This window comes from Chelonia mydas, chromosome 1 (assembly GCF_015237465.2).
Source record: "Chelonia mydas isolate rCheMyd1 chromosome 1, rCheMyd1.pri.v2, whole genome shotgun sequence".
NCBI lineage: Eukaryota > Metazoa > Chordata > Testudines > Cheloniidae > Chelonia > Chelonia mydas.
This window is the reverse complement of record NC_057849.1, coordinates 200,335,477-200,360,991: the sequence shown is the minus strand read 5'-3', so window position 1 is coordinate 200,360,991 and position 25,515 is coordinate 200,335,477. Positions and strand designations below refer to the sequence as shown.

General features: G+C 48.2%; 1 protein-coding gene across 6 annotated transcripts in view; it reads left to right on the top strand.

Moving 5' to 3' along the window:
• The window catches only part of B4GALT4 (beta-1,4-galactosyltransferase 4), a 67,274-nt gene extending 45,925 nt beyond the window's left edge, over positions 1-21,349 (top strand). For all 6 annotated transcript variants that reach the window (XM_037909251.2, XM_043538703.1, XM_043538704.1 and 3 more), the window contains 4 exons: positions 4,869-5,056; positions 10,420-10,542; positions 19,705-19,809; positions 20,612-21,349. In XM_037909251.2, coding sequence (XP_037765179.1) covers positions 4,869-5,056; positions 10,420-10,542; positions 19,705-19,809; positions 20,612-20,753 — 558 coding nt within the window. In that variant the 3' untranslated portion in view covers positions 20,754-21,349. The remainder of the gene's footprint in view (positions 1-4,868; positions 5,057-10,419; positions 10,543-19,704; positions 19,810-20,611) is intronic.
• Positions 21,350-25,515: the final 4,166 nt, after the last annotated feature.

Sequence of the window (25,515 nt, the reverse complement as noted above, 5' to 3'; positions counted from 1 at the left end):
TGCATGGGAATGAATTGCAGTCGTTCCAATGTTAGTAAGAATCTGTGTTTGCTATGCTGACTTGCAGTGCCTGTTTCTTTGCTGGGCTAAGGTATCTTTTACTTTATGCAATAATAAAGAATGTTTTCAAAGCCAGAAAATCCATTTATTGAAAAGAAAATTCATTTATTGAAAAGAAACACAACTGCTTGGGAAACAGAAAGAGCAAGAGGGTGGGGTGGGGAATGGTACAATCACAGATTTGGGTATGTCCTGTTATCATACTCAGCCTTCCTGTCTGGAGTGCTGTGCAATGAGTGCTGCACTTCAGGATGGCTATAATTCAGGATGGGGGTTGAGTGCAGAGGGTAAGGGTCGTAGTTTTCAGGGCTGGGTGGTGAAGCTACAGGTATTGGAGGCAGCTACTGGCTTTAAGAACCCGGATGCTGGGGAGAATGGGTTGGAGGTGACATGGGGGCACAAGGGAAAGAGTTTTGGGACAAGGGCTGCGGCGGGGGGGCGGGCACGGTAGCGCTCCGCCTGCATGGCTACGAGCACCTGGATGGAGTCCGCTTGGTGCTCCATGATGCTTATCAGCCGATCCGTGCTTTGCTGCCGGAGCACCGCGCTTTTGTGCCAGCGCACCTCATTCTGCTGGCGGATCCTCCTTTCACTGTCCCGTCACTCTTGCACTTTTCAATTTTCATTATTTGAATGCTGCATTACTTCATGCAACATCTTCCTTGCTTCTACGTGGCCTCTTTCTGATTCTTTGGAGTCTTTCGGCTGGTGATAACACAGACGGCTGAGATCTCAAGGTTGCATCTGTAAAGGCAAAATGCAACACTTAACAGAGGCAGCATTGTTCACACCAGACAGAGCAATCATTCCCCCACTTAAGGGCAAGCACAGTCTACACAATAGCATAATTTGTCCATCCCAATGCGAGCACACATAACCCACAGGAGCCCCAAAATGGTGAGTAAGCACAGGGTCAAGCGTGATTGATCGTTTCACGGCTGTACTGTCCTCTGAGTTTCTGTGCACTGGGGAGAGCCAACAGCATCAGGGGGCCCCTATACTGAACACTGTCCCCACATTTTCCACAGGAGTCGTCCTGGAAGATATCTCGCTGCTGAGGGTGACCTGGGAAGCAAGGGAGGGTCTTCTACTGCAATGCGGCTTCCGCCCTGGCCCATATGCAGCTTGCCTGTGTGCAGCAATGGTCCCCCCACCCCTCATGGCACAGTGGCGCGGACATATTAGCCTGACTTGGACAAGGACCACAGTGGTTCTCCTGAGAAACCTGCGCAAGCGCATTGCCCAAGTTCTGGAGGAGACCTTTGAAGAGATCACCGAGGCCGATTACCGTGATGTGACAGAGCACATCAATGCCCTATTCCGCATCTCGGCATGCCTGCAGCCCTAACCCTCCTCACCCCAAGAGCCTGCACCGAATAACTTCCTTCCCAAAATAAAAGCCGCTTACCAGGAACCTCCTCTGGTGTTTGTCCTTCCCCAAGCACTGGCCGCCGCGACTGGCTACCTTCCTCCTGGCTTGAGAGCAGCTCCTGGCTGCATGCATCTAGGGATTCCAGGGTGTCTTCCTCCGCCTCAGCACCCTCACTCCCGCTTTTCTCCTCCTTCTCCTCCTCCTCCCACCTTGTTGAACTGGGCTCTGAAGTGTCCATGGTGGTACTCGGAATGGAGATGGGGTCGCCCCCAAGTATCGCGTCCAGCTCTTTGTAGAAACGGCAGGTCGTGGGGGGCAGCACCGGAGCGTCTGTTTGCCTCACGGGCTTTGCGGTAGGTATTCTGCAGCTCCTTCACTTTAACCCGGCACTGCAGTGTGTCCCAGTCATGGCCCCTTTCCATCGTGTTCCTTGATATCTGCCTGAAGGTATTGTAATTCCTACGGCTGGAGCACAGGTGGGACTGGACCCCTTCCTCCCCCCAAACGCCTCGCCATTGCTCCATACTGGGGCTCGCCTGGCGCGTGGAGGCATGGTCACCTGGAAAGATTCGTTGAGAGCACTCCACACCTGGCTAAGCAAACAGGAAGGGGATTTTAAAAATTCCCAGAGAATTTAAATGGCGGGTTTGATGGTTGGTCACCTGAGGGCAGGGCAGTAGAGTTCAAAGTGATGACCAGAGTGGCTAGCAAAGGCATTGTGGGACACTTCTGGAGGCTGATCAGAGTGCTCTATAGGACCAGTGCATCCACACTGGCGCCACGGCGCTGAAGTGGGGGCGCAGCAAACGTTATTCCACTCGCTGAGGTGGAGTACCAGCAGCGCTGTAGCCACAGCGTCAGAGCGCTCTACGTGCCTTGCTAGTGTGCCCGGGGCTCCTTTATTGCACTGTAACTCGCAAGTATAGCCAAGCCCTGAGTGTTTTGATCTCCAGGCTCCCAGCTTTGGCAAAACAACTCTGACACTTCAACCTGGAGACAGGATCCTAGAAGCTAACAGCTTGGCCCATTGTCTTCCAAGTATGCACTTGAGGCTGCTTATCTAGGTTTACTGCATTGCTTTCCTGTTTGTTCTCCCTTCAGATCTTCATTAAGTTAGATCAGTACAGTCTTATAGGCAATTCTATTAACTCACCATAGTTACACAATAAATGTACCTCCCTGATCAGGTCACTTAAATATTCATATAATTATTGCACATCAGTAGTCCTAGATTAATACATTGCAGCTCATTGTCTGTCACAACTGAATCCTATGTGTGTGTGTGCGCTGCTGTGTCTGCAGGAAATATATATTAGCTTAGGGTTAAGTCCAATGGCAACTGATAAAACAATATTGATCATAATTTTTTAGCAGATGGTTTTATAAAAATAAACATTTGTTATACTTATAAGAAGCACACGGGATCTTTATAGGGGAGAAGGCAGCATGCCGCATTTATTGAGAATACAACAGTTAGCATATGCTTTTCATTCACACACACAGTCCTGCCAGTCGACGTTTAGAGTTACGAGTCCAGAGTCTGGATCAATCTAGTGGCCAGCCAGATTGGTCGCAGAGGGGAGCAGAGCTTTGTCGGTCGCGATCCGATGCTCCTGGAGTGTGACAAGATGAACCCAAAGTCCCATGGCTAAGCACCCTGTTCTTATAGTCTTTTTTCTCTGTTGAAGTCCATGGATTTTGCTGTGTCAGTTTGTGACCGGTTACTTCCTAATTGGTGTATCTTTTGACGTAAACGTTCCAATACACCTCCGAGAGGGTCATCCTGTCCTGGTTCCGATGTAATCAATTGTCCTGCCTTTAGGGGTGCCAGCCTTCACCTCAGGGTCGTCAATTTGCCCTTCCTTCATTATGGATGTGCGCTGATGATTTTGTGGTGTCGTTAAGTCTCTTTACGCCTTCTTCCTTGACCATCTGGCTATAACAATGGCCTTCACACCTTATCTTTTCCTGATGCATACATTCCTCATACACAAACAGTCTTTTTACAGAGACCTTTGAGAATACAAACAGTGTCAGTTTATTTTGAATCTTCTTAACATAGACACAGTACAAGGTCCTGTCTCTTACTTACTAAACCTTAAAACAAAGAAATGTATATTTATCTAGAGTGCCTAATTTACATATAGGAAACCATAGTAGACATTATAACTTATCCTAAAACAAAAGGGTGACCATAATCAGTCATAAGGATTGTTCTGGTCTGTCCCTGCCTTAACATCAGTACAGACACTGGCAGTCTGTCAGATGCATTTCTATCAATGTCCCAGAGGGTCATTCCTTTCTGCTATTCAAATGGGGTGGCTGGTAAAATGAAATCAAGACCTACATTAGTACCTCGACTCTTATAGTACAATTATAAAATCCTGCTCCTACACATTGATAAAGATGGAAAATAGTCAACTTCCTTTTTAAAGGGAATGTGAACTGTCATTCTCTTTCTGTTTGCACTGCAGGCCTTTGTTCACACATAGCCACAGGATGTGTTCTGCAGGCTAGCGTGTGGGTGCGTGCGTGCGTGCATTCAAATGCATGCATGCTCACGAGATGGCTGCGTCATTGCTCTAACTGAATTTTGTCACCATCATAGGCTTAAGAAACGACTAACTACAGCTCAAAATTCTTCAGCTACAATTAAAATAAACCTATAGAACAGATCCCTCTGAAAAGGGAAGAGGCACCAAACTATAGCAAAAAGTAAACATGTACAATCCAGTAAAAAATAGAATAAAATAAAATCCGAAGCCAGGAGTCCCGGTACAGCTCTGTGTATATAAAAGACAGTGTGTCTAGATTGCGGGTAGTGTACCAGACTGTGTGGTAGGAGTACCACATTTTTCCCTAGCTCTGCACATAATGTGTGACCTTAAGCAAGTCACTAACTTCTCTGTGCTTTAGCTTCTCTATATGGAAATAGCAATACTTTCCCTTGTTGTAAAGTGCTCGCAAATCAATGGAGGAAAAGTGCTAAATTTTAGAATACAGTTATTTTTTATGTTTATGTAACTCATGCTAATAATAACTGCATTTACACTCCGCGCTTTCTAAGCCACATGGTCGTTGCTCTTTCATTACTTTGTCTGATGGAAATTCTAAGGCAAGAAGTGATGGGAGTAGAATAGTATCACACAACTTAAGTTACTTCTGGCAGCTAGATAACCTGTGCCTTGTCTGACTCTGTCTATGGCCATTCATGACAGGTGGGGGATGAAGAAACACTTCACAATATTGGCTGCTTTGATGCCCAAATATAATGTCAAGGAATAGCTCTTTGTTTGGTGTGAGAACTTGGTACAGTATAAAGGCTGAGAGCCATGAAGCATACTGTAACCTATGCAATTAGGATGGAATCCAGGCAGGTTGCAAATAACCTTTAATGGGTTTGATGTATGCCTTGTTTTCCTTTCCTTACTCACAGGCTGGCAATACCAAGTTTAACCGAGCTAAACTGCTGAATGTAGGATACTTGGAGGCCCTGAAGGAGGAAAACTGGGACTGTTTCATTTTCCATGATGTGGACCTGGTGCCAGAGAATGACTTTAACATGTACACGTGTGACAAACAACCAAAGCACCTTGTAGTTGGCAGGAACAACACTGGGTACAGGTAGGAATGAAAGAGCTTGGAGAACATTTTGACTAGTAATTGCCAGATTATTGGTAACATTCCCCTTTCTAAAGGACCCTTAGATTGGTGCATTCCCTGCCATCTCATATAATACTCTGCCCTTCTATAGCGCCTTCCATCCAAGGATCTTTACAAACATAAATGAATTTAGTCTCTCAAATCACCAGTGAGGTAGGTCACTGTGGTTAGCCCTGTTTCTCACATGGGGTAATGGAGGTTCTGAGGGAGCTAAGTGATGTACCACAGGTTATGCATAGACACTGTGGCAGAACCAGGAATTCATTTCAGGTCTCCTGGTCCTGTGATTTTAGCGGGATCATCCTCCCAAAAGTTACTCTAATAAAGTTTCCTCTTCTGTAAGATCTTCATATCAGGCCTACATCTGTAGAAGAGGAAACTTTATTAGAGCAACTTTAGGGAGGATGATCCTGCCTCTCTCATTAGCTGTTTTTACAGCTCATAGCACAGTGGGGTCCTGATGCCAGTTGGGCCCTCTAGGTGTTACCGAAACACAAATAATACATCTAGAGTGTGAAATAGGAAATCAAGTCCCACCCGCCTCAGATAAACAAGGCCCTCAAATCTGGCCTGAATACTTAGAGGAGTTTGAGTAGGAATGCTGTAGCCTTTTCTTTGAAGATGTCCTTCCTTTTTTTATGCCATGCCAATACAAATATTAGTGATAAAAGTTGTGCTGCTCAAAAGCTGATCTGCAGTGTGTGAAAGTAGAACTCTTTTATACCCTTTATAAAGAGATGTGGGGGGGGAGGGGGCAAGGAGAAGACTTTAATGTGCAGCTCCTTACATGAGATAAACAGCCTCTTACCATGTCTTTCCCAGACCTGAAGAAGAACTCTGTGGAGCTCCAAAGCTTGTCTCTTTCACTAACAGAAGTTGGTCCAATAAAAGATATTACCTCTCCCATTTTGTCTCCCTTACCACTCAGTCAGTCTAACTCCAGGATTCCAACCAGACTCATAACAGATTTCCGGAAGTACTGTGCCTTGCAAAGAGAATACCAGGGGCCATAAGACAGCCCACTGAACACAGTAGAAGCAAGCACCCCAGTTATTCAAGAGTCAATTGGATTCCAGAAGAGTAACAATGGAATGACCCTTGAGGCACTTGAATGGCCTCAGATGCCCTAGTTACTGTATCTGTTTTGAGTAATGAATCACAGATGAATTTTTGCTCTTACTAGCGATTTTCTTCCAGTTAATTTTCTAAGCCGCCTTTTGTCCCTGGGAAAGAGCTGTTAGTTTTCATTCACATGACTTAGTGGTTTGAGCCTTGGTTTGGAGGTGGGAGGGAATCCGTCAGAGGGCTAGGTATGTTGTTAAGGCACTGGACTGGTGATCTTGGGTTAATTCTTGGCTCTGCCACACACTTCCCATGTGAGCTTCGACAAAGTCACTTTTTAAAATCTCTGTCTCCTGTACCCATCTTTAAAATTGGGACAGTTCTTCCCTATATCCCAGCAACTTCATTATCGTGTGAGAGAGACTCCGATCCTATGTTCAGGAGAGCCATGTAAGAACCTAGACAGATAGAGCCCTAGTGCCTGGAACCACGTCTTAAAACCCCATCAGGATTGACTCAGCCTTTTGTCCTGCTGAGGTGGCTAAATGAGGCAGTTTACTAGGTGCAGATCTTTCAAACAGGACCCAGGTGTTGACTTTTGTTTTTCCCAGGGGGTGCACCACCCTTGATTGGCTTCTTCCCTGGAGGCCCTGCCCTTGCTCCGCCTCTTCCTGCCCCTGGTCCGCTGCTCCCCCGATGCTCCTCTCCGCTCCCCTCCCATAGGTGTAGTTTGACTGCTGTTTTGTGGGGAGGGGGCAGGAGTGTGCCCATGCATGCACACACGTGCACACTGAAGCCAGTTTCTTTGGCTCACTGCCTTTCTCCCACTGCCTGGAGTGGTAGTGGGGGTGGGGGGGGGGGGATGAATTGCCTTAACAGGGGAGCCCCAGCTGCTGCTGGCAGCCACTTCGGTGCCAGCTGTGGCAGCAATGTCACTGCTCTAGGGCTGCTGCGGCCACCTCCCTGCTGGGGCTATTGTTGCTGCTGAGCAGATGCCACATGCTGGGCTCCTGCTTCCTCCCCGCCCATTCCCGTAACCCCTCCTCTTCCCTATCCCCTCCCCCTTCCTCTCCCCACTGTCCCCTGCCCCATCTCCTTCTCTTTCCCTGCCCACTGTCTATTCTTCCCCCCCACCCCCGCACATACCGTTGTATGGTGAACAGGTGGGCATTAGGACCCAGGAGGCAGCGGCCTGGAGCACTGGAGAACAGCTGCTCTGTCCTGCCCGCTCTGCTCTCCCTGAGCCAAAACATGCCGGGCAGGGTGGGTAGAAGGGGGAGGCCTGCCCTGCAGGCCAAGCAGAGCAAGCCTGCTCTACAGCTCAGTGTTCCTCCCAGAAATCGGGGTGGGGGGGGGGAGAAGTGGCACATGACCCCATGTAACACCCCCCCTCCCCACACCTCACCTCTGTTTGAGGGGAAAGTGCCTCCCTGCACTCCCCCAAACTGTGCCCGTGCCCCCTCCCCTGAGCGCCTTCTGCTGGCTGCTCACTCCTTTCTGTCCCTCCTGCCTTAAGGGCGAGTGATGGGGGTGGAGAGGAGCAAGCGGCGGAGGCTTCGGGGAAGAGGTGAGGCAGGGGCATGAAGAGGCACCACATGGGTGGGGCCACAGGGGAAGAGCCAGAGTGGAGGCAGGGCTTCAGTGCAGAGCGCGGGCGGGGCCACTGTCCATGGGTGCTGAACATATCCTATTTTTTTTCCGTAAGTGCTTAAGCCCCAGAGCACCCACAGAGTTGGTGCCTGTGAAACAGGACCTTAAAATGCAAGGGCCTATCTGTTGTACATAGACACTTTTATAGGGCATTTTTTGTAAAAGGAGGGATTTGCCCTAGTGGCCTTGTAGAAAATCTCCTCTCATCTCCTGTTGCTATGTGGTGACTGTCTACTTGGCTGCTGCACTCACCCCAGAGTGGCTACATTTCGGTAGTTCTGTATTTATATAGTTTGCAATTTGATCTTTGATTCTTTGGGACGGTAAGAAACTTTTCTCCTCAGACTTACAATATTGAATCCCAGAAGTTGAGGATGGAAAACACTTCTAGCTCCCTGGGGCCAGCACACAGTTGTTGCTACTGTATTTTTTCTAGTGTTTTTTTTTTTCCCAGTCTAGTTTTAACAGTCCCAGGTGAGAGGCTTCCACCTCTTCCCCTAAGAAAGAACCCCTCTGAGGTTGCTGGAACACTAATACACGCACAACCGGGTCATTAGGTGGAGTCTATCACTCCTTTCCTATTGCTTTGTTAAAAGCCCATTCACAAAACTCAAAAGAGATTGGCTTTTCCTGTTTTAGTAAGCTGTTTTCAGCCTTAAAACCTGTTGTGCAACAGGGTGTCTTGAGTAAAGCAGGTTTGTGGAGCTTCACCTGATGAACAGCAGATTAGAAACAGCTCTTTATTATCCCCACTGTTGTGCACAACAAGTATTCACTGTTCCGCAGATGGGCATCCTGGAATTTCCTCAAGGCTGGGATGATGCCACTTCATTTGCTTCAAACAACAAAATCACATTCACATTGAGGCCCATAGGTTAATGGCTATAAACCCTTGTTTACTGTTCTAGCAAATGTGGATTATGGTGAACAATAGGGATAATCTCTTGGCAACACTATTGCAGGGAGTCCAATGACACATCCAATAGAGAGCAAAACTGGATTGTAAAATGGGTGAGGTGTGTGTATATGAGGTCTCATTATAATTCTGTTTACTTTGCACAGATCTAATGTGACTGGCCTGAAATGAATTCAAAACCTTGAATTGAAGTCAGTGTTTTATTGGTTCCTCCCCATTCCTTGGCAGGCTTAACCCACTGTCCCATTTCAGATAGCTAGAAGAGCTACTAGTTTTAGGTGCAAGGGCTCATGCTTTCAAATGGGCTTGCACTCAAACCCTTGCATTTGTCTGTACAGATGAGGTACTTGCTGGTCCATCTAGCTGATCAAATCAGTCTGCTTTTCTAAACCACCCATCACTACAGTTTGTAGGTGGTGAGACACAGCTAAAATTCCCAGCAAGTTCTATCCAAAATAGGATCTCAGATCCTTTCCCCCCCATCAATCCTTGCATGCTGCAGCCTGATGATCTCCTTTGGCATGCTGGGGGAGGAGGTGAAGGGAAAGCAGGAAGAGAAGTTGTAAGAAGGAGGGGAAGAAGAGAAAGAAGAGGTGAGACATCAGAGGGAGAGTGTATCTAGCCAGAACAGCGTCTTTCATTGCTCACAGATAGACAAGGCATGCTGTCTCTAGAGAAGCAGACTGCAGTCCCAGAGAGTGACAGGAGTACAAGGGGCAGCCTAAATAATCTGACTGTAGAAAGAAAATAGGCTGGGGAAATAGGTGGGTGGGAGCCCTTGTTTTGGTCATTGGTGGGAGACTGTTCCATCCTGGGCACACTAAAGAAATGATCTTGGGTCTTCCAGGCTCAGTTTACTTTGCTTATCTTCTGTATAAACTGCAATGGACACCTTCTTCCAGTCTCTTCAGCTTATGCATTACATCTGCTTAGACTTACTCACCAACATATAATTTATAGCCACTTGCATATCACCTGGCAGGCTGTGTTGTAACCCAGGCCTTGAAGGCCAGAGGAGCGGAGTGTGCCAGAAAAAGCAACTAGCAAGAGGGTAAAAGGGCGAGTAAAGTGTGTCACCTAATTGGTGTAATTTCCAAGACAGAGAAGCTAGAAGCTGAAATTAATCTCCCTTAGAGTCAAGCTCCCTTACACTAATTTATCACTATGTAATTTACACATTACAGTATCTTACACATCACCTCTGAATTTGTCCTCCAGTGCCTCTAGCTCCGTACCATTACAATCTGTTTTTCGTATCCAGTCTTCAAGATTTTACTGTCAAATTGTAATACCAGCAATCCACTGATTAGAAAATAGCTTGCCTTCCTTTCAGTATGTCATTGTGTAGCCTTGCTGCCTCCCTTTTCATCTAGAGCTGTTGGGATACAGAGCCATCTTTGACTGGCAAGGACAGGTCCAGAGTTAAAGAGCAAAGTAAAGAATGCTCCAGACTGCCAGTTGGAGAGAGAGTTGTTCTGATTAGTACTCTGAAGTGAATCATTGTTTTTTGGAGCAAAATGGGCCTAAATCCAGGACCTGAACACCTTTGAATTTTGGAGAAAGTTCAGACCTTGATTCAAACTTTGCAGCTTGGGCCCAAGGTTTCAGGGCTGTGTTTCCAGTAGTATTAGTTCTTAAATTTCATGTCACTTCTATCTTTCAGTTTTTTTCACTATACCTTCTTGTCCATTTCTAGGTTGCGTTACCAGGGATATTTTGGGGGAGTAACTGTTCTAACAAGGGATCAGTTTTCGAAGGTGAATGGATTCTCTAACAATTACTGGGGCTGGGGTGGAGAAGATGACGACCTCCGAATCAGGTAACCAAATGGCTAGTGGGAAATGGGTGTGTATGGTATGGTATAGTATGGTATAGGATGTGGATGAATGGGATATCTGCCTATAATATCCCAAGTGTGACTTAACATGAGCACTTCAGTTCAGATGGAATAGGGAAGGGAATGTACCACTGGAAGTTCTTGAGATATGAAGAGTAAACGAGTTAGGGAATTTGCAATGCGTGTGGCAGGGTATTAGTGGCTGATCAGCAGTGTGTTACTGGGTGGTGGAATCGAGATGACAACTGATTATGGTTGTGTCTGGCAGCAGGATACTTACATAGCTGCGCTGTCTGTGTTATGGGGAAATGATTGATTTCACCGAGAGCAGAAGCGTTAATTTTGAGTAGGATTTTCAGTGTTGTTTTCTTCTGTGTATCAGAAGAGGGGCATCCCTTGAGAATCCTCCTCAGGGCTGCAGCGGAAGCAATTACATCCGTATTCTGCTTTTTGACTCTGTATTAAACATACTACTCTCCTTTGAGCCTCCTCCTAAAGGAAGTTCTGTGAAGAGAGTCTGAGGATGCAAACTGAGTGTGTCTCATTCATTTGACAATTTACTGCTTATTCAGGGTATGTCTACACTATGAAATTAGGTCGAATTTATAGAAGTTGATTTTTTAGAAAGCGATTTTATACAGTCGATTGTGTGTCCCCCCACTAAGTGCATTAAGTCGGTAGAGTGCGTCCACAGTACCGAGGCTAGCATCGACTTTCGGAGAGTTGCACTGTGGGTAGCTATCCCATAGTTCCCACAGTCTCCACCGCCCATTGGAATTCTGGGTTGAGCTCCCAATGCCTGATGGGGCAAAAGCATTGTCACGGGTGGTTTTGGGTACATGTCGTCAGTCGCCCCTCCCTCCATGAAAGCAATGGCAGACAATCGTTTTGTGCCTTTTTTCCGTGCGGGCGCCATACTGCTTTCAGCAGACGGTGCAGTAGGTCTGCAAACCGTCGTCATCGAACGACCGCTTCCGCTGCCACTCTGCTTTTCTGCTCTCCTGGTGGTCTCACAGGTCCTCTGTCTATATGACCGTCGTCGTCCACTGCTTCCGCTGCAACTCTGCTCGGCTGCTCTTGTCTCGCCATACCACGGCAAGCATGCAGCCCGCTCAGCTGTTGTGTCCTGGAAGCAGACGGTGCAGTAGGTCTGCAAAACTGGTCATCCAACCACTGCTGCCCCTGCAGCTCTGCTGTCCTGCAGACGCCATAACCACGGCAAGCATGGAGCCTGCTCAGATCACCATGGCAGTTATGAGCAGTGATGAGCTGCCAAAATCTTAACAACGGGTTCCCTCCTCACCCCACGAGGGGGTCGTTGCCCACCCCTGCCTCCCGGGACTCCTGCCCCATCCAACCCCCCCGCGTTCCTTGACGCCCCCCCCAGGACATCTCCCCATCCACCCTCCTCCGCTGTCCCCTGACTGCCCCCAGAACTGGGCAGGAGGGTCTCATGGGCCACCGTAGTGGGTGCCCACCCCACCCCTAAGAGCCAGAGGCACCTGCCGGGGGGCGAGGTGGGTAGTCCTGGTGGTGCTTACCTGGGGCAGCTCCCAGGAAGCATCCGGCAGGTCCCTCTGGCTCCTAGGGGAAGGGGAGCATAGCTGGGGGGGAGCAGGGGGAGCGACCGCTCCTCCACTGATCACATCAAAAGTGGCGCCTTAGGTGCCGACTCCCTGGGTGCTCCGGGGCTGCAGCACCCACGGGGAAAATTTGGTGGGTGCAGAGCACCCACCGGCAGCTCCCTGCCCCGTGCCCAGCCCCAGCTCACCTCACCTCCGCTCCACCTCCTCCCCTGAACGCACCGCCCCACTCTGCTTCTCCGCCCCCTGGCTTCCCGCGAATCAGCTGTTTGGCGGGAAGCTGGGGAGGGTTGAGAAGCAGGTGGTGGCTTCCTGCTCAGGCTGAGGGTGGCGGAGGTGAGCTGGGGCAGGGAGCGGTTCCCCTGCGTGCCCCCCCCACCCCCCTCCCCCGGGTTACTTGCTGCAGTGCGGGCGGCCCTCCTCGTGCCCCCCCGCCCCAGCTCACCTCCGCCTCCCTGGACCTGAGCGGGAAGCCTGCCCCAGCTTCCCACGCAAACAGCTGATTTGCGGGAAGCCTGGGGTGGGGGGCGGAGAAGCAGAGCGGGGCGGCGCGTTCAGGGGAAGAGGTGGAGTGGAGGTGAGCTGGGGAGCTGCCGGTGGGTGCTCTGCACCCACCAAATTTTCCCCTTGGGTGCTCCAGGGCTGGAGCACCCATGGAGTCGGCGCCTAAGGCGCCACTTTTGTCAGGTTAAATTTAGAAGCCCTTTTAGAACTGGTTGTCCCTCGCGGAACAATCGGTTCTAAGAGGGCTTCTAAATTTAACAACCGGTTTTAGCGAACTGGTGGGAACCGGCTCCAGCTCACCACTGGTGAATCAGCATTGTAAACACCTCGCACATTATCATGCAGTATATGCAGAACCAGAACTTGCAAAAGCAGGCGAGGAGGCGACGGCAGCGCGGTGACGAGAGTGATGAGGACATGGACACAGACTTCTCTCAAAGCACGGGCCCCAGAAATTTGGGCATCCTGGTGGCAGTGGGGCAGGCTCATGCCATGGAATGCCAATTCTGGGCCCGGGAAACAAGCACAGACTGGTGGGACCGCATAGTGTTGCAGGTCTGGGATGATTCCCAATGGCTGCGAAACTTTTGCATGCGTAAGGGCACTGTCATGGAACTTTGTGACTTGCTTTCCCCTGCCCTGAAGTGCAAGAATACCGAGATGAGAGCAGCCCTCACAGTTGAGAAGCGAGTGGCGATAGCCCTGTGGAAGCTTGCAACGCCAGACAGCTACCGGTCAGTCGGGAATCAATTTGGAGTGGGCAAATCTACTGTGGGGGCTGCTGTTATCCAAGTAGCCAACGCGATCACTGAGCTGCTGCTATCAAGGGTAGTGACTCTGGGAAATGTGCAGGTCATAGTGGATGGCTTTGCTGCAATGGGATTCCCTAACGGTGGTGGGGCCATAGACGGAACCCATATCCCTGTCTTGGGACCGGAGCACCAGGGCAGCCAGTACATAAACCGCAAGGGGTACTTTTCAATGGTGCTGCAAGCACTGGTGGATCACAAGAGATGTTTCACCAACATCAGCGTGGGATGACTGGGAAAGGTACGTGATGCTCGCATCTCTAGGAACTCTGGTCTCTGGGAACGGCTGCAGCAAGGGACTTACTTTCCAGACCAGAAAATAACCACTGGGCAGTGATGAGATGCCAAAATCTTAACAACCGGTTCCCTCCTCACCCCACGAGGGCATCGTGGCCTGCCCCTGCCCCTCGTGACTCCTGCCCCATCCAGCCCCCTCCCCTGTCCCCTGACTGCCCCTGGAAGCAGGAGGGTCTCGTGGGCCACTGTAGTGGGTGCCTGCCCCGCCCCTAAGAGCCAGAGGGACCTGCTGGGGGGTGAGGTGGGGAGTCCTGGAGGTGCTTACCTGGGGTGGCTCCCGGGAAGCATCTGGCAGGTCTTTCTGGCTCCTAGGGGCAGGGTAGCGTAGCTGGGGGGGAGCAGGGGGAGCGGCCACTCCCCCCACTGATCACATCAAAAGTGGCCAGCCTTAGGTGCCGACTCCGTGGGTGCTCTGGGGCTGGAGCACCCATGGGGAAAATTTGGTGGGTGCTGCAGCTCACCTCCGCTCCACCTCCTCCCCCGAATGTGCCGCCCTGCTCTGCTTCTCCACCCCCCTACCCCCGGCTTCCCGCGAATCAGCTGTTCGGCAGGAAGCCGGGGAGGGCTGAGAAGCAGGCAGCGGCTTCCCACTCAGGCCGAGGGTGGCGGAGGTGAGCTGGGGCAGGGAGCGGTTCCCTGCGCCCCCCCCCTCCCGGGTTACCTGCTGCGGCGCGGGCGGCCCTCCTTGCGCCCCCCCACCCCAGCTCACCTCCGCCTCCCTGGGCCTGAGCGCGAAGCCACGGCCTGCTTCTCAGCCCTCCCAGGCTTCCTGCACGAACAGCTGATTCGTGGGAAGCCGGGAGGGGGGGAGGGCGGAGAAGCAGAGCGGGGCGAAGCGTAACTCAAGGGGGGAGACGGAGTGGAGGTGAGCTGGGGTCAGGGGTGGGGAGGGGAGCTGCTAGTGGGTGCTCTGCACCCACCAAATTTTCCCCATGGATGCTCCAGCCTCAGAACACCCACGGATTCGGCGCCTAAGGCGCCACTTTTGGCCAGTTGTTAAATTTAGAAGCCCTTTTAGAACCGGTTGTCGGCTTCCAAATTTAATAACCGGTTCCAGCGAACCGGTGCTGTCATAAATATAAAGGGAAAGCTAACCACCTTTAAATTCTTCCTGGCGAGAGGAAAAAACCCTTTCACCTGTAAAGGGTTAAGAAGCTAAGATAACCTCGCTGGTACCTGACCAAAATGACCAATGAGGAGACAAGATACTTTCAAAGCTGGAGTGGGGGAAAACAAAGGGTTCTCTCTGTCTGTGTGTTTTTTCTTTTGCCGGGACCAGAGCAGGAATACAGGTCAGAACTCCTGTAAAGGGTTAATAAGCAATCTAGTTAGATATGCGTTAGATTCTGATTTGTTTAAATGGCTGATAAAATAAGCTGTGCTGGAGGGAATGTATATTCCTGTTCTTATGTCTTTTTGTAACTTAAGGTTTTGCCTAGAGGGATTCTCAGTGTTTTGAATCTAATTACCCTGTAAGGTATTTACCATCCTGATTGTACAGAGGTGATTCTTTTACTTTTTCTTCAATTAAAATTCTTCTTTTAAGAACCTGATTGGTTTTTCATTGTTCTTAAGATCCAAGGGTTTGAGTCTGTGTTCACCTATGCAAATTGGTGAGGATTTTTATCAAGCCTTCCCCAGGAAAGGAGGTGTAGGGCTTGGGGGGATTTTGGGGGGAAAGACGTTTCCAAGTGGGCTCTTTCCTGGTTATATTTTGTTAGACGCTTGGTGATGGCAGCAATAAAGTCCAGGGACAAAAGGAAAAATAGTTTGTACCTTGGGGAAGTTTTAACCTAAGCTGGTAAAAATAAGCTTAGGGGGTTTTTCATGCAGGTCCCCACAACTGTACTCTAGAGTTCAGAGGGGGGAAGGAACCTTGACAGGTGCGAACCGGCTCCAGCTCACCACTGCCGTTGGGGATTTTGAAATGCCTATAGTTATCCTCAGGGACCCAGCCTATCCCTTAATGCCATGGCTCATGAAGCCATACACAGGCACCCTGGACAGTAGTCAGGAGCTGTTCAACTACAGGCTGAGCAAGTGCAGAATGGTGGTAGAACGTGCATTTGGACGTTTAAAAGTGCGCTGCCGCAGTTTACTGACTCGGTTAGACCTCAGCGAAACCAACATTCCCATTGTTATTGCTGCTTGCTGTGTGCTCCACAGTCTCTGTGAGAGTAAGGGGGTGACGTTTATGGCAGGGTGGGAAGTTGAGGCAAATCGCCTGGCAGCCGATTACGCACAGCCAGACACCAGGGCGGTTAGAAGAGCACAGCAGGGCGCACTGTGCATCAGAGAAGCTTTGAAAACCAGTTTCATGGCTGACCAGGCTACGGTGTGAAAGTTCTGTTTGTTTCTTGATGAAAACCCGCCCCCTTGGTTGACTCTACTTCCCTGAAAGCCAACCGCCCTCCCCTCCCCCCTTTGATCACCGCTTGCAGAGGCAATAAAGTCATTGTTGTTTCAAATTCATGCATTCTTTATTAATTTGTCACACAAATGGGAGGATAACTGCCAAGGTAGCCCGCGCGGGGGGGAGGGGGGGGAGGAGGGAAGCACCAGGTGGGGTGGTGGAGGAGGGGAGGACGGAAGGACAAGGCCACACTGCACTTCAAAACTTATTGAATGCCAGCTTTCTGTTGCTTGGGCAGTCCTCTGGGGTGGAGTGGTTGGGTGCTGGGAGCCCCCTCCCCCCACCCCCGCGTTCTTGGGCATCTGGGTGTGGAGGCTATGGAACTTGGGGAGGAGGGCGGTTGGTTACACAGGGGCTGCAGCGGTGGTCTGTGCTCTTGCTGCCTTTCCTGCAACTCAGCCATACGCCAGAGCATATCAGTTTGATCCTCCAGTAGCCTCAGCATTGCATCCTGCCTCCTCTCATCACGCTGACGCCACCTCTCCTCTCGCTCGTCCCTCCTGTCCTCGCGTTCATTTTGTGCTTTCGTGGACTCTGACATTGTTTCCCTCATCGCATTGTGCTGGGCTCTATCAGTGTGGAAGGACTGCTTGAGCTCAGAGAACATTTCATCGTGAGTATGTTTTTTTTGCCTTCTTATCAGCGCTAGCCTCTGGGACGGAGATGCTCGTAGCAGCGTTGAAACATTTGCAGCTTCAGGAGATAAAAAAGGGAGAGTAAAATTGAAAAAGACACATTGGCCATTTAAAAGGAGAGGCTGATGTTTCTGGGTTAACGTGCAGCACAAACCCAACTAAACTAAATTCTCTGGGATGATCACTTCACCCCTCCCCCCACCACGTGGCTAACAGCGGGGATGATTTCTTTTCAGCCACAGGCAAACAGCCCAGCAGGAATGGCCACCTCTGCATGTCACCTTAATAAAATTCCCCTATTTCAACCTGGTGACCATGAATAATATCACTCTTTTGAGGATAACACAGAGAGATAAAGAACGGATGTTGCTTGAATGGCAGCAAACACCGGGACCACACGCTGCCATGCTTTCTTATGCAATGATTCCAGACTACGTGCTGCTGGCTTGGCGTGGTAAAGTGTCCTACCATGGAGGATGGACTAAGGCTGCCCTTTCCAGAAACCTTTTGCAAAGGCTTTGGGAGTACATCCAGGAGAGCTTCATTGGGATGTCCCTGGAGGATTTCCGCTCCATCCCCAGACACGTTAACAGACCTTTCCGGTAGCTGTACTGGCCGCGAATGCATCCCAAGTCTTCAGGGCAAATTAATCATTAAACACGCTTGCTTTTAAACCGTGTATTATATTTACAAAGGTACACTCACCAGAGGTGCCTTCTCCGCCGTCAAGGTCCAGGAGCCCGGGTTGGGAGGGTATTGGCTCCAGGGTGATAAAGAGTTCCTGGCTGTCAGGGAGAACGGTTTCTCCGCTTGCCTGGTGTGCGCTATCTTCAACCTCCCCTTCCTCATCATCTTCTTCGTCCCCAAAATCCTCATCGCTGTTGCGTGAGACTCCGTTGCAGGAGTCCACGTACAGATGTGGGGTAGGTGTAGGGGCACCCCCTAGAATTGCATGCAGCTCATCATAGAAGCGACATGTCTGGGGCTCTGACCCCGAGTGGGCGTTTGCCTCTGTGGTTTTTTGGTAGGCTTGCCTGAGCTCCTTAAGTTTCATGCGGCACTGCTGCGGTTCCCTGTTATAGCCTCTGTCCTTCATGCCCTTGGAGATTTTTTCAAATATTTTGGAATTTCATCTTTTGAAACGGAGTTCTGATAGCACAGATTCATCTCCCCATACAGCGATCGGATCCAGTATCTCCTGTTCGGTCCAGGGTGGAGCTCTTTTGCGATTCTGGGACTCCATGGTCACCTCTGCTGATGAAATCTGCACGGTCACCTGTGCTGATCAGCTTGCCACGGTGGCCAAACAGGAAATGAAATTCAAAAGTTTGTGGGCTTTTCCTGTCTACCTGGCCAGTGCGTCTGAGTTGAGAGTGCTGTCCAGAGCGGTCACAATGGAGCACTCTGGGATAGCTCCCGGAGGGCAATACCATCTAATTGCGTCCACACTACCTCAAATTCGACCCGGTGATGTCGATTTCAGTGCTCTTCCTCTTCGTCGGGAGGAGTACAGAAATCGATTTTAAGAGCCCATTAAGTTGACAAAAATGGCTTCATTGTGTGGACAGGTGCAGGGTTAAATCAATCTAATGCTGCTAAATTTTACCTAAACTTGTAATGTAGACCAGGGTTCAGTCATCAAGAAGCCTTAGGGCTTCAACTCTTCAAACCCTGTTTAGCTTTCTGACTGCAAGCTAGATGCTCTTTCAGCTGCTTTGGTGACAAATAGCCCTGGGTACTTCTCAATTCTGTGGCCACGAAATTTGCTTTCGCACTTGTCACTTGCAGGAGGATTATGCTCCATAAACTTTTATTTAAAAAACAAAACACCCAAAATGTTCAAAGGTGGGTGCCTGAAGTTAGGCTCTATAATGCATGTGAGGAACTTCAGGTATCTAGTACTTGCTGTTGCAAGGAGACCCTTCAAAATGTAAAGAGGTTAAATTGATGCCATGATGTGTGGTGTCTCAGTCTGCAGACAGCCTGAAACAATAAGTCTGAGAGGTGCCAGCTGCCCAGTGAGTGCAGTGAGATGTTCATTCTGTACCCGAACGATGAATGTGAACCTATTGACTTCATTGGGGCCAGAATATCAATGTTATTATTTCCTTGCCCATGTGTCTTGGTCCTTCTAACAAACTGCCAGTTTGTGTGTTTACCCCGTTATGCTGAACTGCCTCCCCTGTTGCCAAAATCCACAAGGGTCCCCTGCCTTCGTAGTTGAAATCTTTAGCTTCCCTCTAACTTCTTCAATGCCATTGTGTTTTCAATGGGAAAGCCTGTAGCTCATTGAAAATGGCATAAAATAATGTGACTTTAATATGAAAATAAATAATAGAATTAAATATGCATTCCATCATACAATCAAGACAGACTAGACTGTGTTGTTTTTAATTTTCCTGATGCTACCCTGGAATTTTCAACTGTCACCCGAGAGCCTCAGAATCCAGCGCCCTGGCCACAGAAGTTAGGCCAAGTTCACTGTAGAATGAACGAGGCCTTGCCATAGACTCCCTGGATGAATACAGCCAACATGAAACAGGCTGCAAGGCTAGAGAGAAAGACTGGCTGTTTAAATGCTCTGTAGTATAATGTGTTTAAACCCCCAAGTAAGCCATACTAACTTAACAGTTAATTGCTTGTGGTCAAAAGGAATGGATGGCTGGAGCCGTAACTGAGTGTGCTGTGGGAAAATAGAAGTTTGCTAGGCTCCATTTCTATGGTGGAGTGTGGTGTGGGGGAAAGAGGAGGGTGTGTCTGAGTTCTCTGGGGGTGTGGCTCTCTGTTCTGTCTATATACATACGTTAGCTCCCCATCCTCTAGATGCCCTTGACAAGTCTGTGACCCCCTTCCTGCCATGCTTAAAGGTACTGTTCTGTTCACTGTAATGTTATTACTTTCAGGGTTGAGATGCAGAAGATGCGGGTGATACGGCCATCCCCTGCTGTAGGAAAGTACACTATGATCTTCCACACAAGAGACAGAGGGAATGAGGTGAATGGAGAAAGGTGAGTCAGGACTAGCATTCCGTTCTACACCCTCTCGCCGTACGGGGAGACAGAAAGGACTGATGGTGCAGCCTCTCTCCTGCTAACACCATCTGGGAAAGTGCTTTCTGAGGTGTCCTTCTCCTGTGAGCCTTATAGGAGAAAGAGGCTAACTAGCTAGGCTTGTTCCTGGAGACCATTGCATGGTATCTGATCACCTCTTAAAATTGTGCACATAAATCATCCCCCCGCCACCAACAGCTAAGACAGAGTTACAGTTAAAGGCACATATCCATCATTTGGGTGCACATTATCTTTCAAGCCTCAAAGGTTAGAAAGCCAGGAGTTTTCATGAAATTATAGGCTACCTGTACATGTGAATCTGATCCTGCTGAGGGAAGGGAAAGCAGGACTCTATGCTTCCCAGTACACATGCACACATGAGAATAGATGTAAAACTGTGTAAAAGGAACACTGTCTTTAAAGTGCTCTCACTTAGGGGGGAGGGATAGCTCAGTGGTTTGAGCATTGGCCTGCTAAACGCAGGGTTGTGAGTTCAATCCTTGAGGGGGGCATTTAGGGATCTGGGGCAAAAATTGGGGATTGGTCCTGCTTTGAGCAGGGGGTTGGACTAGATGATCTCCTGAGGTCCCTTCCAACCCTGATATTCTGTGATTCTCCTTCAGATCCACCAATAGCCTAGGTGCAGGGTAGAGCTTGATGCTCCTCTGCTGTGAATTGTAATGGCACCTCCAGCTCTGGAGTAGGGGTTTCTCAACTCTACAGTCCTATAAAATTTTTTTTCTCTGATTTATATCCTTAGGATGAAACTTTTGCGGCAGGTGTCCCAAGTGTGGAAAACAGATGGGCTGAACTCCTGTTCCTATAAACTGCTCTCAGTGGAGCACAACCCTTTGTACACTAATGTCACAGTAGATTTCAGCGTGCCACCCAAGATCTTGTAACATTGTTTCCTGTAGATTCTAGAAGACGGAAATAGATCTTCCTCTTGCGGTAGCTGCTGCAGTGACTGGAAAGGCAGCGTTCTGCCTGAAGGGGTCCCCCTGCAGCACAGAGACAATGCAGAGGAAATAGCTTCTTTCATCCTTTCTAATTATTTGGTTACAAATTTGTTTTGTGGCAGCGCTGTGCGTTAAGCTGGAGACCTGAACTGCCTGAGTGGATATGTCACCGTGCCTGTTAGTTTGTTTTCACTGGGATATTTAGAAAGTCTACTTGTTCGGGCTGTTGGCTTTTCATTGGCCTTGTTGGGAGCTTGAACTACACCCACTGAAAGCTTCAGCTCCAGTAGCTGTTTCCAAACCTTCTGCCATTAGAGAGCAGGACACAGGAGCCAACATTGCCGTGTTTTCTAAAGGAGTGAGACTGTTATCATACAAAGCACAAGAATATTTTATAGCCTAAAGTCTTGTTTAGAAAGGCTGATTTGATCTCAGCCTGGGTAAATAAGGAAAGGGAGAGGGAAGTAATCATGTTAACTGCAGCCACGTTGAAGAGAATTTAAAAACTCTCAATAAAATACAACCCATTTCACTCCAAAGGATTCCCTTGTCCTTCATCAGTTCAATTCAGTACCTAGTGGGAGTGCTCAAGAGTCCTGTGGGTATATGAAAGGCTCACTTATTTCTGCAGCAAACCTGTAATACAGACAGTAGTGTGGTTATCACCTACTGTGCCAGTCTGGGCTGGGCATTGAGGGAATACACACAAATAAGTAGTGTAAAATGGATTGAGACTACCCCCAGTTTCTTGCTTCCTAGACACTGTTAGCCTGGTGCTCGGTGTGGTATAAATACCCAGTAAGGTAATGACTTGGCTTTTTGTAGTTCGTGCTTTAGAAAAAATGGAGTGGATTTGTGGATAAACTGGTTAGCAGTTGCAGTAAATCGCAAGTTTTTCAACTGCAAATGTATGGGAGTGGTGTAAGCCCCTTCTCTACAGCAGCAGACAGCACTGTGTTGACACTTGCTTGATGGGTAGATGTTGGTTGCAATCAATAAATGTAAGATCATAGTCTTCTCAAGAAAAAAAGCTTTGATTCTGATGTTTGTTATATTAATTCTTCTAGAAAGCAGTAATTTATTGCCTAGAAACTTGAATATTAAAAACCCTCTTATGGTAGCATGAAGTCTAAAGAATTATTTCCTAGCTAGTTGCTAACCGTATTCATTCTGTTCTGCAGAGGAAAGACTCAAGAACAGTGTCCATCTTGGCCCCTGAATTTGCCAACTGCATCCATTTGACCTTCAGACTAGCTCTGAAATTACTAATATTTTGGAATGTAGCAAAAATTGCTGAGATTTTAAAATCAGTGACAGATTTTTCACTTCCACTATTTTCTGTTGTTGCTGATGGTCAGGCAGGTGGTTTTTTGAGGGGAGCGGGGGAAAAAAATTCCATCTCTCCCCTCTGTAAAACTGTCCCAAAAGCAGCTGTTGCTCAAGCCCACCAGGGCTGAACAGGTGGACTGTATACAGTGAGGTCACAAAGGGGGCAGGACCTTCCAGACACTGTTTCAGTCTGAAAAGTTAGATTTTTTACACTCTTACCTTTTTCCTCAAATCAAGCAAATGGGCCAAATTTTACATTTCAGTCATTCTAGCTCTCACTGTATTGTGTGCTTAGAGTGGTTTTATAATGGGAAAAGTGTGGAGGGTTTTCCTAACTTATTCCTCAAAACCAAGGATTTTAATTGTGTTTTAATTCTGCCAAAAAGCAAGAGCCTGCATCTTGAAAACTTGAGACAAAAGGTCAATGTTTGGAAAATTAAAAATGTGTGGAAGTGAAAATTACAAATGATGTATAATGGAAATAGCAGATGCTTGCTATCATTAATGCTATAAAAGCTATGAGACGCTGCTCCACCATAAACACTTTGAAAAGTAAATTCCATCATATGCTGCCATCTGCTGTTTCCCCCTGAACACTGCCGCAATAACTGCTCAAGGAAGCTGCAGCTGTCAAAAGTATCTGTTTCATGCAGCAGAGATCAGCAGCCCAGAGGAACTCTGTGCCACCACAAATTGTGTTGTGGCTATGACACAAGGACTTCCTCATTTTGGCACTAGTAGACCTCATATGGTGGAGAATATGATATAGTCTGTAGACTGAATACAAAGCGGCTGCTCTGGAGAAGTGGTTTTTAGAACAGACTAATCGCTAGTGCCACCTAATGATAAAAGGAAATTAAACTGTAGTTGCATTTAGTTTGGTTCACTTGTCTCCCCGCCCCCCGAATGCTACCACGAGTCTACACTGACCAGGAAGGCAGAGTTAGCAAGTGCAGAAGACCGTAGCCTTTATTAATGGTATTTCTCTGCATGCCAGTGCTTATGCTCTTTCTAGTAGTTTCTGGATGCCATTTGAGAAGTTGGTTGGTGATAATTAAGTCCTGTTTTAATAGGCACAGGACATAAACTAGAGCAGCTTGGTAAGGCATAGAGAAGGAGCAAACAGCAGAGATAGTTGAGACGCTGAGGCTTTTAATCCTAACGTGTGTGGATTCAGACCCTGCTAGGGGAAAGGAAATAAAAAAACAGGGCCTTCCCCTGAGACTGCCAGTCCTTACACAGCCAGTCTGTTGATTATCAGGACAGAGTACAAAGCCTGTGTCTGTGTACTTCTGCCTTGTTTAAGGGGGGGTGGGGGGGGGGAGAAATTCAGTTTGTATTAAGAAACAGGACAGGACAGGACTCCAAGTGGTGCTTTACTGCAAATGTGTCAAAAGGGTCCCTTTTAGACACTGATTTAATCTATCTGGGTGGTGTACACAGTCCAGCTTCAACTGCTTCTCCTTTATCCTGGGTAAAAGCAGACAGCTCAGTACTACAGTCTGTGTTCTAATTCCCATTAATGCCAAGTAATTTTTCCTTAACATGTCTCTTCCCGCATCCTACAACAGAAAGGATCCAGACGGGAAGGCAGTGTGAAATGAAAGATAGGGGGCTTACTTTAGCTGGCAGCTAAAAAGATTCAACAACCTAAGAGAGTGACTGCTCTAATTAAACTTTATTAGTGACTAGTCCTGAGGGTCACCCCACAGCTGTTTAGCAATGCTGCATTCCTCTTCCCCCAAAGAGATTAACACATTTAGCAGTGTGACCTCCAGACAACACACAGAAGGAGTAGGGGACTGTTTAAATATCAGCTGCTTAGAAGATGTAACTCCATAAGAAATGGTCTTGAATACAGTAGGAGCAAATGACTTCTTTAGATTTATGACAAGGCTTGTGTGCAGTCAGCTAAGAATAAATGGCTGGTTCTAGGGTCACAGTGACACTGTTAGAATCCATAAGAACATAAGAAAGGCCATACTGAGTCAGACCAAAGGTCCATCCAGCCCAGTATCCTGTCTTCCGACAGTGGCCAATGCCAGGTGCCCCAGAGGGAGTGAACCTAACAGGTAATGATCTAGTGATCTCTCTCCTGCCATCCATCTCCACCCTCTGACAAACAGAGGCTGGGGACACCGTTCCTTACCCATCCTGGCTAATGGGCATTCATGGACTTAACCTCCATGTATGTATCCAGTTCTCTTTTAAACCCTGTTATAGTCCTAGCCTTCACAACCTCTTCAGGCAAGGAGTTCCAGAGGTTGACTGCACTGAGTGAAGAAGAACTTCCTTTTATTGGTTTTAAACCTGCTACCCATTAATTTCATTTGGTGGCCCCTAGTTCTTATATTATGGGAACAAGTAAATAACTTTTCCTTATTCACTTTCTCCACACCCCTCATGATTTTATATACTTATATCCCCCCTTAGTCTCCTCTTTTCCAAGCTGATTCGGAGGAAAGGTAGTGAAATGTACTAGCTGTCTCACATGATCTGTGAAAACTGAAAAGATGGCCCACTGGATGGCTGAAAGGACTGGTAAAGGGGGAAGATAAGTGCCTTTAACTAGGTTGTTAGCCCAAGATTAGTTACTAAAGCATTAAGAAGTGGCACGTGTTGTAGAACTAGATGAGAATTCACACACTCACTGGAGAAAAGTGTCCATACCACAAAAGTGACAGGTTCCCCCTTTATTGCAGTTTCAGAGCTAGGCCAAGGAGTGAACTGGCTGTGGAGACTGAATTCCCCACTTATTCAGATTTCTTCAGGGCAGCGTTTAGGTGGTGGCGGGAATTTAGCGAGGCCTGCATTGTACTTCTGAATGGATGAGAACTTCAGGCTCCCGCTGTCCAGCTCTCAAGGCAGTGCTGCTGTCAACAGCAGCACAGAAGTAAGGTTAGCAGTTCTGCAACTCCCCCTTCCATAACCTTGCGACCTCCCCACAACTCCTTTATGGGTCAGGACCCTTACAATTACAACGCCATGAAACTTCAGATGTACATAGCTGAAATCATGAAATTTACGATTTGAAAAATCTTATGACTCTGAAAATGACCAAAATAGACTGTGAATTTGGAAGAGCCCTACCAATTCCTGCAGCTGAGGGGAGACTGGTAACTTATGTTTCAAGTAACCCTTTTCTAGCTCTTAGTGTTTTATTTCTATCAGTCCCATGCGGAGTTGTTTTAGTAGTGTTCTAAGTGAATAGATTTATAATTCGATCAGTGCTGGCAGGCACAAAAAATGCAGGAGGCCCATACCCAGGTTCCTGCTCTATGACTAGACAAAACTTTCTGCTATACCAAGCCGCTAGACTTCCTGTGGAGAAGCTCCCGTACACAGCAAATGGTCACATAAAACAGGAACCATAAGA